At 38.9% G+C, this 11,601-nt stretch overlaps 1 protein-coding gene across 1 annotated transcript in view; it reads right to left on the minus strand.

The window, feature by feature from the left end:
* The window catches only part of LOC114645821 (myosin-7-like), a 33,075-nt gene extending 30,261 nt beyond the window's left edge, over positions 1 to 2,814 (minus strand). The window contains exons 1-3 of the mRNA XM_028793686.2: positions 2,794 to 2,814; positions 2,468 to 2,516; positions 1,260 to 1,473 (exon numbers count right to left, since the gene is read on the minus strand). Coding sequence (XP_028649519.1) covers positions 1,260 to 1,460 — 201 coding nt within the window. The 5' untranslated portion in view covers positions 1,461 to 1,473; positions 2,468 to 2,516; positions 2,794 to 2,814. The remainder of the gene's footprint in view (positions 1 to 1,259; positions 1,474 to 2,467; positions 2,517 to 2,793) is intronic.
* Between the last annotated feature and the right edge of the window lie 8,787 nt (positions 2,815 to 11,601).

Genomic DNA, 11,601 nt, shown 5'->3' on the forward strand with positions numbered 1-11,601 from the left:
GCTGTGCTTTGTCTAATCTCCCAGCATTACAATATTTTTAGTTTTGATAAATAATTTTAGTGTACGTACCATCACTTTTATAACAGCAATAGAAATTGTTAGACTAATGCTGAAGAATATACAAGGAGTAACAAACACGACAATTAGCAACTAGCATTTCATTTTAGTTATTACTAATAATAATCAACATTAGAAAGCATTTGTTTTGAGCAGAGTTGTCAACTTCCTTAAAAAATGAAATAGCCATCATGAATTGTTTTTCTCTTTTTATGACCTAAAGTAGTATATTACTTGTTAATACTTCTTTTGATCTGTATTCTTTTTTTGTTGTTCTTTATTTCGCCTTATACAATCTCTTGTATTAGGAATTTGTTAGTTTTTGCATTCACCTTGGGGTCAGAGCGCAGGGTAAGCCATTGTACAGCACCCCTGAAGAAACTGCAGGTTAAGGGCCTTGCACAAGGAGCCAGCTGAGTAGGATCCCCTTTGGCAGTAACAGGGATTTGAACCAGCAACCTTCCAGATAGCAGCACAGATTCTTAGCTTCAGAGCCACCACTGCAGCCATAAAGTAGTATGTGACTCTATAATTTTTTGTAAATTAAAAGCATGCAAATTTTAGGCTTTCCATTTTTATTTTCTTATAACCACACTATTGTTCATACATTAAAAAACATTTGTTTTACATGAGAAGAATTAAAACACATACACCCACACATACACACAAAAACTATCAGTAATCATTTGTTAAAATCCTACAACACAATATTAGGGATGGGAGACTGAAGAAACTTGACCTTTAGCTGTTTGTGTCTAATATGATTTCAGTACTTAACAATTTGAACTGTGGTATATCGAAACATTGCATTCCTGGAGGAGGTATGCCAAGAAAAAAGGTTAAGATCCCCTGGCCTAGAGATAGCACACAATATTTAATCACATATGTGTCAATACACTGCTGTAGTTAAGCATTTACTTAAATTAACAGGACTACTGTTATCTAAAATCATGCTGTGTGATTGCTGTTAGCAGTAGACAAGAATCCAAGATCATGCTCTAATTCGCAGTAGTGGCATTATATTAGTAGGGCGCACGCATCAGATAGGAACTGGGAATCTTTAGGTTATCTCTCTTTCGGAGAGATGTTCACGCACAATTTTGAAACGACTTAACGGCGTTATAGTCATGGAGCAAATATCCCGCCTGCCCTCGATCCAAAAACTCAAAGACAGTAAATCAAAGTCTGAGCGCCAGTCTCACCTTTCCATCATCAGTCTCGACGGTAACTTTGCTGCCGTCGCGACTGATAATTTTTCCTTTCACAAATTCTTCGACGGTGTCTGGGACGAAGCATTCCTTCTTCATGTCAAAGGGTCGAGTCTGGGCTTCAATGCGTTCTTTATCCGACTTGCGCAGAAATGAGGCTGCAGACCCATACTCGGCCATCTGTGCGTCACCCATTTTTTTAATAAACCTGTGGAAAAGAAAAACAAAGATGGAATGGCACATCCACCGTTCATCCGCAAAAACGACACATCCAATAGTTCCGATTTGTGGTTACTCCCATACATATACCAACATAAACAAATGAAAACCTTTATTTATTGTCTCCATTTAAAAATGTCAGGCATTAAATTGATCCGTCCATAGGCTATTAAGCCGAAAATTACTGAAATTCGTTATTCTTTAATTATGTATTTCGTTACAGTCTCTTGTGAAGTAAGAACGCATCCCTCCAAAGTACATCACTTAGTGCACTGGCAGCGCAGCACCAACACCGCCCACCCCACTGAGTTCTGAAAGCACCGAATTCGTTCAGAGATATGGAACAGGTTATCGGGAACCGATGTTTTAATTTTGGTCCTTTCTGTTGTGTTAAACTCAAATGATGAACGAGATTATTCTTTTGATGCAAAACTGAAAAGCGCATGCGTATACGCGTGAAAGAATGGCTATTTCTTTCATAAGAACAGGAGCTGTGATGGTCATACTGATTAACCGCATCTCAAGTACAACAGGGGACTAAGCAATATGTGAGACTCCTGTGATGAAGCGGTCAGAATTCCAGAGTTTTTCCAAAGCAGTATCTAATCTGGCACAGTTTCTATTCTGTCTTCATTCGGATAATAAACGTGTCCTTCTGTACAGCATGGGGATTAATAAAGTGTACCAAAAAAAAAAAGAAAAACACACACGTCAATGCTGACAAAACTAACAAAAAATGTCATTTTCTTTATTTTAACGTAAGACATTATGCTAAACGATAAAGTATTGACTAACATATAAATAAGCTATTATTCTCCTCTTAATTGAATACACAGGAAAATCTGCACATATTTAGGATACTTCAGTTTAAGTGCAGCCTGTCCTGAGGTTTACATTAGTTAAATTCACTTTCGGCGACAACTAATGGGTTTCTCCACTTAATTGCGTTTTAATACAAATTGCCCTTAGACGTTAGATCTTACCTGCTGTTACAGGTGCAAAGACGAGGAAATCCGAGAGAGACTCTTCACCCTGCAGAGAGAGAGACAGACTTGCCTTGAGATGTACAAATTACTTTTTTGATTTCCCACTAGAGGTCAGCAGACAGCAAGATTTGACTCTCTTCCCTACCCCGTAATGATGCCAAGAGAGTACAAGACTTTCAGAATAATACGTCTAATTTTTCCTTAAGAGTTTAAAACTCATGTATCACAGATAATATCACCTGTAGTTCATAGCACTGGTAAAATTAAAACATTTTATTAAAGCGGGAGATCCATGATCATTCCAACATCATTACTGTGCTTACCCTGAAATGAACTGATTACTTGGCTTTCTAATGATCCACTACCTGCTCTTTATAAAGAGTTCAAGTCTCCCAAATTTGGTGCTGGCATCTCAGTAGACAGGCATCTAATTGTGTATTTGTGTTAGTAAAGGGTGGGTATATGTTAAGTAGGAAGATCAGAAACAAGGTCTCCTCATTGTGATCCTCCTCTGTTCTCCTTTTTTGGCTTTAGACAGAGGACACAACTGTTTTGCGGCAGAGATGAAGGCACAGTATAATACAGAGTATCACTGAATAAGACAAATGGCTAAGGCATACAAACAATTAATAGGAGTCATTTTAGAGTGGAATGCAATGGGTAGAATAGCAAAAACCATTTGCAAATGATTATATATAAATTGCAATATTCACGATTTAAAATAAACACAGAGCATAATGTTATATTCCTGTAAAAAATTTCCAAATAAAAATCATATATTTATAAATGAAAAACATTATTCATCCAACCTTTTTTCTGAACACTTCAAATACAAGGGTATATATAAGCTATACTAAAGATCAAAGCAGAAAGTAAACGTGGGAGCTGCCAGCCCATTGTGGGGTAACCCTACATCACACAATCAGTGACTTACATTGTCGCCAGATAACAGCTATTTCTAAAATTGTGGGATGAAACATTATTCCTGTTGGAAACCCATTTCAATACAGGAAGAAAGATTAAACTCAACTTAGAAAGCACCCTGTCTGGGAATTGAATTGGGATCAATTTGGAGATGGCACAGTGACTCAGTGACCCAGTTGCAAACCCAGATGAAGAACAGTGATTTCATCTACCATCCACCTCTTACAGTCTGTGGAAAACATATAGGTAGCTAACACTCACATCATGGCATCAGTCTTTAGACCTTCACACAGAAGGGTGGTGTTATCCAGAAGGTTACAGCAATAATCAGGGTGTATGCTCACACCCACTATATGTGCTCATGAGCAGACTGGCACCAACGTGAGGGGAACCTGCTGCTTTTTGTTATTGTTGAGGATAAGACATGGCTGTCCTGTGACATGACAAATAAAAAGTATGGTAGAGACAAAATTAATTTTAGAAGAATATAATTTGGATATTTATTGTATTGTCCTTGATCACAGATTACACCCTCATTGAGACAGAGTGGAGATTTCGGTGTGTGTGTCTCTCTCTGCTGAGCGATTACAAAGACCAACAGACAACAGAACATGTGTAAATTAGACAAGGGCTGTCACAGGTGCCCGACTTCAGACCCAGTTTGGTTTACTCACTCCTTTTACTATGCAGCTGTCAGCCACTAAGAACCAAACGAGGACTCAAGGTCAGTGTCAGCCTGCTTTCCTTCTTGGGCTTGTTCTGACATGGCTGCACATTGTTTCCTTCTCATTATCCTTGAGCACAAAGATAACCCTGTGACATTCCGATCATCTGCCTGATTGAGTCAAACAGCTTGTGCTGAAGTCTAGACTGGAGTCACATTATGTTTACTGCAATAATAGGAGGGAGCTACCTTAACTAGTGCCTTTTTGAATATAGCTAAGGAGTGACTGATATGAAAAGTCATTTTTATTGAATGAAAAATATAATTTAATGGGAAACCATACAAATTATTGCATGAAGTAAAAAATAATGTTAAATGTATAATGAAGACATCCTCTTAGATTGGCCTAATGTCCGGCTAATAACGTTTGCTGGCATTAGTAAATTCCACTGTGTGACCATGAGGAAGTTGCTTAATTCAAAAGGGAAATACGCTGAGCCACGGCTAATGCCACTGGAACAGTGGAAGAGTCAAATGTGGTGTGTGTGTAATCCAGGTCCCATGGCATATCATGTTCTACTAGCACAATCATTTTCGTTTTAATTTTTATGTTAAACATAGTCAAGAAATAGAGTGTATAAAAAGGCAGCAAAAATTGATTCCATCTACAACAAATTATTCTGCATGCTGTTAATTTAAAATACTCAGTTCCAATGCCAAAGCACCCACAATTTTAATCAATCAAAACTGATTTTATCTATTAACTTTCACGGTCAGCATATTGACAAATAACTTGAAATAACACGAACACTAGAAAGTTTCCAATAACTGGCTGAGAGCCATTCACTTTAGGAAAATGTGAATAATTTACCTAAATGATATACAGTACGTGGGTTTCCTCCGGGCGCTCCGGTTTCCTCCCACATTCCAAAGACATGCAGGTTAGGTGGATTGGCGATTCTAAATTGGCCCTAGTGTGTGCTTGGTGTGTGGGTGTGTTTGTGTGTGTCCTGCGGTGGGTTGGCACCCTGCCCGGGATTGGTCCCTGCCTTGTGTCCTGTGTTGGCTGGGATTGGCTCCAGCAGACCCCCGTGACCCTGTGTTCGGATTCAGCGGGTTGGAAAATGGATGGATGGATGGATGGATGGATATACAGTATATGCTATTCATGTGAAAACTACTGATACAAAAAAATGAACAAAGTACATGCAGAAGGAGGTGTTTCATGTACGTACATTCTCCTCAGAATGAAATCAAAACGAGCTCATCATCTTGACAAATTGAGCGATTAATTCAAGCAGTGCTCTTCTAAAATTTAAAAACATGGAGGCTGTTAAGGGGTGGCATTGAAAAAGCCAAGGTTAACCCAGGGTGTAAAAACATTATCCTGGAATACCTGCTTTCAGAGAAGTAATAATGACATGATACACCTACAGAATCTTGGGCCATGTTTCACTCTGACATGATTTAATCCATACAGATCAAATTTTAGTGTAAACATCCAAATATCCAAAAACAAGCGGTACCTGTTTTTGCTTTAATCAGATACAGGTCTTCATCATTTGTAGTACTAAATTACAATAAATTTCTAACTAAAAAGATTACAATATGCAAGCTTTTGAGGCAACTCAGGTCCCTTCTTCTGAAGGGACCTGAGTTGCCTCAAAAGCTTGCATATAGTAATCTTTTTAGTTAGCCAATAAAAGGTGTCATTTTGATTAACCTTCACTACATTCATAATGGCTAACACGGTACAGCACCCTAGTACTACAATAAATTTCTAGTCATTTATGTTTGACTTTAAGTAATTAGCTCGGATTTTTGCTCAAAAATGTGGCCTGATTATGTTATTTGCGTGCATTTTGCAATGCATTAAAACAATCAGAGAATGGTATGAATGGTTTAGTGGTTCTGTAATTTTTACTGCTTCTGAAACATAAAAAACTAGAGAGCAATAGGAGAAGAATTATTCAGGGGTCCTTTTTTACACCTTGCATGCGTTGCTACATTGCAATGCACATGCAGTTTCTATATTCCACATAAGCTGAATGTGTGTGTAAATGCTCAGTTCACATTTAAACTATGTAATGTAAACAACACATATAAGATTTCTTCACCAATTCTGATTCTGGAAACAAGTTCTGGTAGTATAAATGGGTTCTTGGAAAGGTGGTCTTCACTTTATCAGCATTTACCACTGGGCCTTATAAACCTTAGAGTACAAACTCCCTAAATAATAATAGCTTAGAAGAACTGATCACAATTGATCTTCTCTCACAGAGAGGTGCAACTAACATAACCACCTGAAACTACTGCTGAAAGTTCCAGAAATTGATTTTTTTGTTTCATGTTTAGCGCATGTTTCATTTGGCATATTAAAAACAATATAGCAAATGTTTGGCCCGTCAAAAATACAAGTTATCAGTGAGTTGTTTCTCACTTCAGTAAGGTATAGTGAAGCCAAAAGATATTATTAAAGTGAATCTAAAAGTTTCTTCCAGTGGAGCACACATTTAAGAAGCCTGATAGAAACTAAATAGAAATGATTCAAACATACCGACTTTCTTTATGTGAGGGCTGTCAGGTAAGATGTAGAGGTGCATATTTTACATCATTCATTTTGTAAAATTAAATGAGCAAAATGGACTGAATGATCTTTAGTCATTTAAAACCATTCTTACCTGGAGATTATGTTTTGATGCAATCAAGCATATTGAAGAAGGAGGATATGCTACAATTGTCAGATGTTCTTATGGCATTCTTAAGTCAACTATAAAAAAGAGGAAAGAGGCATATGAGAATGACAATGGAATCCATTCGATTAACAGTACAGTACATTGCCATTTACACTGCACTGCAGTCTGATCCCATAAAATTGAGTACTTCTTAGAACATTTTGTGAACCTTGTCCAAATGGGACAATATTTCACTATTAAATGAACCTGCCATATTCTAAATGTTATACAGTATAAGCAAAATCATAATAAAACAAAAAGACATGTAAATGATATGGGATGGTGATATTTATTTTGACAATAATAATAATGCCTATTTGAATAAAGCAAGTAATTGATTATAATGTGATCAAACTTTATTTAATATTGAATCATGTTTCTTTTTTAACAACTAGGCTACTGTTATATTAAACTGTTACAGATTTCAGTAGAAACAATAAAACAGTATTTGTATTCATTGATAAAGCTAAATTAATAACAGCCAAAATTAATTCCACATTCAAAATTCAATATTAGCTTTTCTGTTAAGGTAAAAATTGACATCTCATTTAAAAGTTTCAAATAGTTTTATTGGCCTTTATAGTCATATTATGTGTAATCTGAAGTTTTGCTGCATGGATTTCAACAGCTTCAAAAGGAACTGTGTGTGGCTTCCAGGCACTTGAGATAAATGACCATCTGTTTAACTAGATTACATGAAGTGTAAAGACTTACAGATTACTCAGCCCAGAGAGACAGGAACCACTGTAACAGACATGTGGAAAATATGTCTTGATCTTAAAAAGTAGACACAATGGGAATGTTGAAAATTCATAAGGCTTTTCAAGCATCATATGTTAGGTGCATTAGTCCCATCACAGAATGTCTGGAACAGCTGTCAGAAAATAAAGGCTTATAAATGTAGACTACTGTATGTATTTATATACAAACATAGTATCTGAGTGTAAGTTAAATGATACAGGTCATCTAACTTAAAGAGTAGCTAAATAAACCTAGAGTCGAAAGAAGCAGGGATGTCATTTGTCTTTGAAATCAGTACTCACAATAAGACAGAAAATATCACTCTAAAATATGCTGTTTATTATAACTGGTGAGAGGCAATCTGTTTGGTTCAAATAGTCATTCATGCACAATAACAAATCAATGTGGATTATATTTCTAATTGATAAACAGAAGGTTACATTTCTTTGTGATATTGATATGTCCATGTTAAAGAGGGGCTGGAGATGAAACTCACTTTATCCTTCTCACTGCTTCTTTCTTTCCGTCTCTCTTTTTTCTGTACCTGTTTATTCATACACATTTGGAAGCACAAGTCTATCCAAGTAACATAAGGTGCAGGACAGGAGTAACTCAAACGCACCCTGAAACACGTCAGGCCAGTATAGAGTCACCAGTCAACCTGAATGTCTCTGGAATGTGGGAAGAAACTGGAGTACCTACAAATCATTCACACAGACGCAAGAAGAATGTGGCAGTGCCATATAGACAGTGAATGGGTGAGTAATTGTAACTTGGTTTCTGAAGCTGTGATGTAGTAATGCTAATCACTGCACCATAGTGCCATCCATATGAGGAAACAGATTTCCACCAGATAATATTGTAAAGCCTTGAAGGCCAGTTAACAACAAACACAGACTTTTTCCTATAGTACCTCCCATGGCAGCAAACATCTCCACAAAAGTAGTGTTTGATATTTATTTGTTTCATATTATGAGTTAGTACTGGTTTAGGATCAGTGTCACGTGCATTTGTTTGGCCATTAATTTCCTTTAAAAAGTCATACATTTAAACACAGGGTTTCAACACATTGTCTTTTTGGATTTGCTGGAAATGTTCATTTCAATGTATCACACTGTATCACACTGAAAACCACTTCTCAAAATTGTTATAAACGTATGGACTTCATTTTCCTGTATAAAAAATTTATTAAGGATTTATAGAATTAAAATCTTTCTTCTTCTTTCGGCTGCTCCCGTTAGGGGTTGCCACAGCGGATCATCTTCTTCCATATCTTTCTGTCCTCTGCATCTTGTTCTGTTACACCCATCACCTGCATGTCCTCTCTCACCACATCCATAAACCTTTGCTTAGGCCTTCCTCTTTTCCTCTTCCCTAGCAGCTCTATCCTTAGCATCCTTCTCCCAATATACCCAGCATCTCTCCTCTGCACATGTCCAAACCAACACAATCTTGCCTCTCTGACTTTGTCTCACAGCCGTCCAACTTGAGCTGTCCTTCTCTAAAGTACTCATTTCTAATCCTATCCATCCTCGTCACACCCAGTGCAAATCTTAGCATCTTTAACTCTGTCACCTCCAGCTCTGTCTCCTGCTTTCTGGTTAGTGCCACCGTCTCCAACCCATATAACATAGCTGGTCTCACTACCGTCCTGTAGACCTTCCCTTTCACTCTTGCTGATACCCGTCTGTCACAAATTACTCCTGAAACTCTTCTCCACCCATTCCACCCTGCCTGCACTCTCTTTTTCACCTCTCTTTCACAATCCCTGTTACTCTTTACTGTTGTTCCCAAGTATTTAAACTCATCCACCTTCTCCAACTCTACTCCCTGCATCCTCACCATTCCACTGACCTCCCTCTCATTTGTACACACATATTCTGTCTTGTTCCTACTGACCTTCATTCCTCTCCTCTCTAGAGCAAATCTCCACCTCTCCAGGGTCTCCTCAACCTGCTCCCTACTATCGCTACAGATCACAATGTCATCAGCAAACATCATAGTCCACGGGGACTCCTGTCTAATCTCATCTGCCAACCTATCCATTACCATTGCAAATAAGAAAGGGTTCAGAGCTGATCCCTGATGTAATCCCATCTCCACCTTAAATGCATCTGTTGCTCCTACCACAGACCTCACCACTGTCACACTTCCCTTGTACATATCCTGTACAACTCTTACGTACTTCTCTGCCACTCCCGACTTCCTTAAACAATACCACAGCTCCTCTCGAGGCACCCTGTCATATGCTTTCTCCAGGTCCACAAAGATGCAATGCAACTCCTTCTGGCCTTCTCTAAACTTCTCTATCAACATCCTCAGAGCAAACATTGCATCTGTGGTGCTCTTTCTTGGCATGAAACCATACTGCTGCTCACTAATCATCACCTCACTTCTTAACCTAGCTTCCTTTCTCATTCCCATAACTTCATGCTGTGGCTCATCAATTTTATTCCCCTGTAGTTACTGCAGTCCTGCACATCCCCCTATTTCTTAAATATCGGCACCAGTACACTTCTTCTCCACTCCTCAGGCATCCTCTCACTTTCCAAGATTCCATTAAACAATCTGGTTAAAAACTCCACTGCCATCTCTCTTAAACACCTCCATGCTTCCACAGGTATGTCATTTGGACCAACAGCCTTTCCATTTTTCATCCTCTTCATAGCTGTCCTTACTTTCTCCTTGCTAATCCGTTGCACTTCCTGATTCACTATCTCCACATCATCCAACCTCTTCTCTCTCTCGTTCTCTTCATTCATCAGCCTCTCAAAGTACTCTTTCCATCTGCTCAACACACTCTCCTCACTTGTGAGTACATTTCCATCTTTATCCTTTGTCACCCTAACCTGCTGCACATCTTTCCCAGCTCGGTCCCTCTGTCTAGCCAATCGGTACAGGTCCTTTTCTCCCTCCTTAGTGTCCAACCTCTCATACAACTCACCATACGCCTTTTCCTTAGCCTTCACCACCTCTCTCTTCACCTTGTGCCTTATCTCCTTGTACTCTTGTCTACTTTCTGCATCTCTCTGACTATCCCATTTCTTCTTTCCTCTTCCTCTGTATACTCTCCTGTATTTCCTCATTCCACCACCAGGTTTCCTTTTCCTCCTTCCTCATTCCAGATGTCACGCCAAGCACCCTTCTTGCTGTCACCCTTACTACATCTGCTGTAGTTTCCCAGCTGTCTGGTAACTCTTCACTGCCACCCAGTGCCTGTCTCACCTCCTCCCTAAACTCAACCTTGCAGTCTTCCTTTTTCAACTTCCATCATTTGATCCTTGGCTCTGCCCTCACTCTCTTCCTCTTCTTGATCTCCAAGATCATCCTACAGACCACCATCCTATGCTGCTTAACTACACTTTCCCCTGCCACCACTTTGCAGTCTTCAATCTCCTTCAGATTGACTCTTCTGCATAGGATGTAATCTACCTGTGTGCAACTTCCTCCACTCTTGTGCGTAACCCTATGTTCCTCCCTCTTCTTAAAATATGTATTCACCACAGCCATGTCCATCCTTTTGGCAAAATCCACTATCCTCTGACCTTCTTTATTCCTCTCCTTGACACCATACCTACCCATCACCTCCTCGTCTCTACTGTTCCCTTCACCAACACACCCATTGAAATCCGCTCCAATCACCATTTTCTGTCCCTTGGGTACACTGTTCATCACTTCATCCAACTCATTCCAAAAATCTTCTTTCTCACCCATTGCACACCCAACTTGCGGTGCATATGCACTAACAACATTCATCATCACACCTCCAATTTCCAGCTTCATAATCATTACTCTGCCTGACACTCTTTTCACCTCCAAAACACTCTTGACATACTGTTCCTTCAGAATAACTCCTACCCCATTTCTCAACCCATCCACACCATGATAGAACAATTTGAATCCACCTCCTATCCACCTGGCCTTACTCCCCTTCCATTTAATCTTTTGCACGCACAATATATCAACCTTCCTTCTCTCCATCATATCTGCTAACTCTCTCCCCTTACCAGTCATACTGCCAACATTCAAAGTTCCTACCCTCAGTTCCACTCTCTTTACTTTCCTCC

The sequence above is a fragment of the Erpetoichthys calabaricus genome, chromosome 2, assembly GCF_900747795.2.
Source record: "Erpetoichthys calabaricus chromosome 2, fErpCal1.3, whole genome shotgun sequence".
NCBI lineage: Eukaryota > Metazoa > Chordata > Cladistia > Polypteriformes > Polypteridae > Erpetoichthys > Erpetoichthys calabaricus.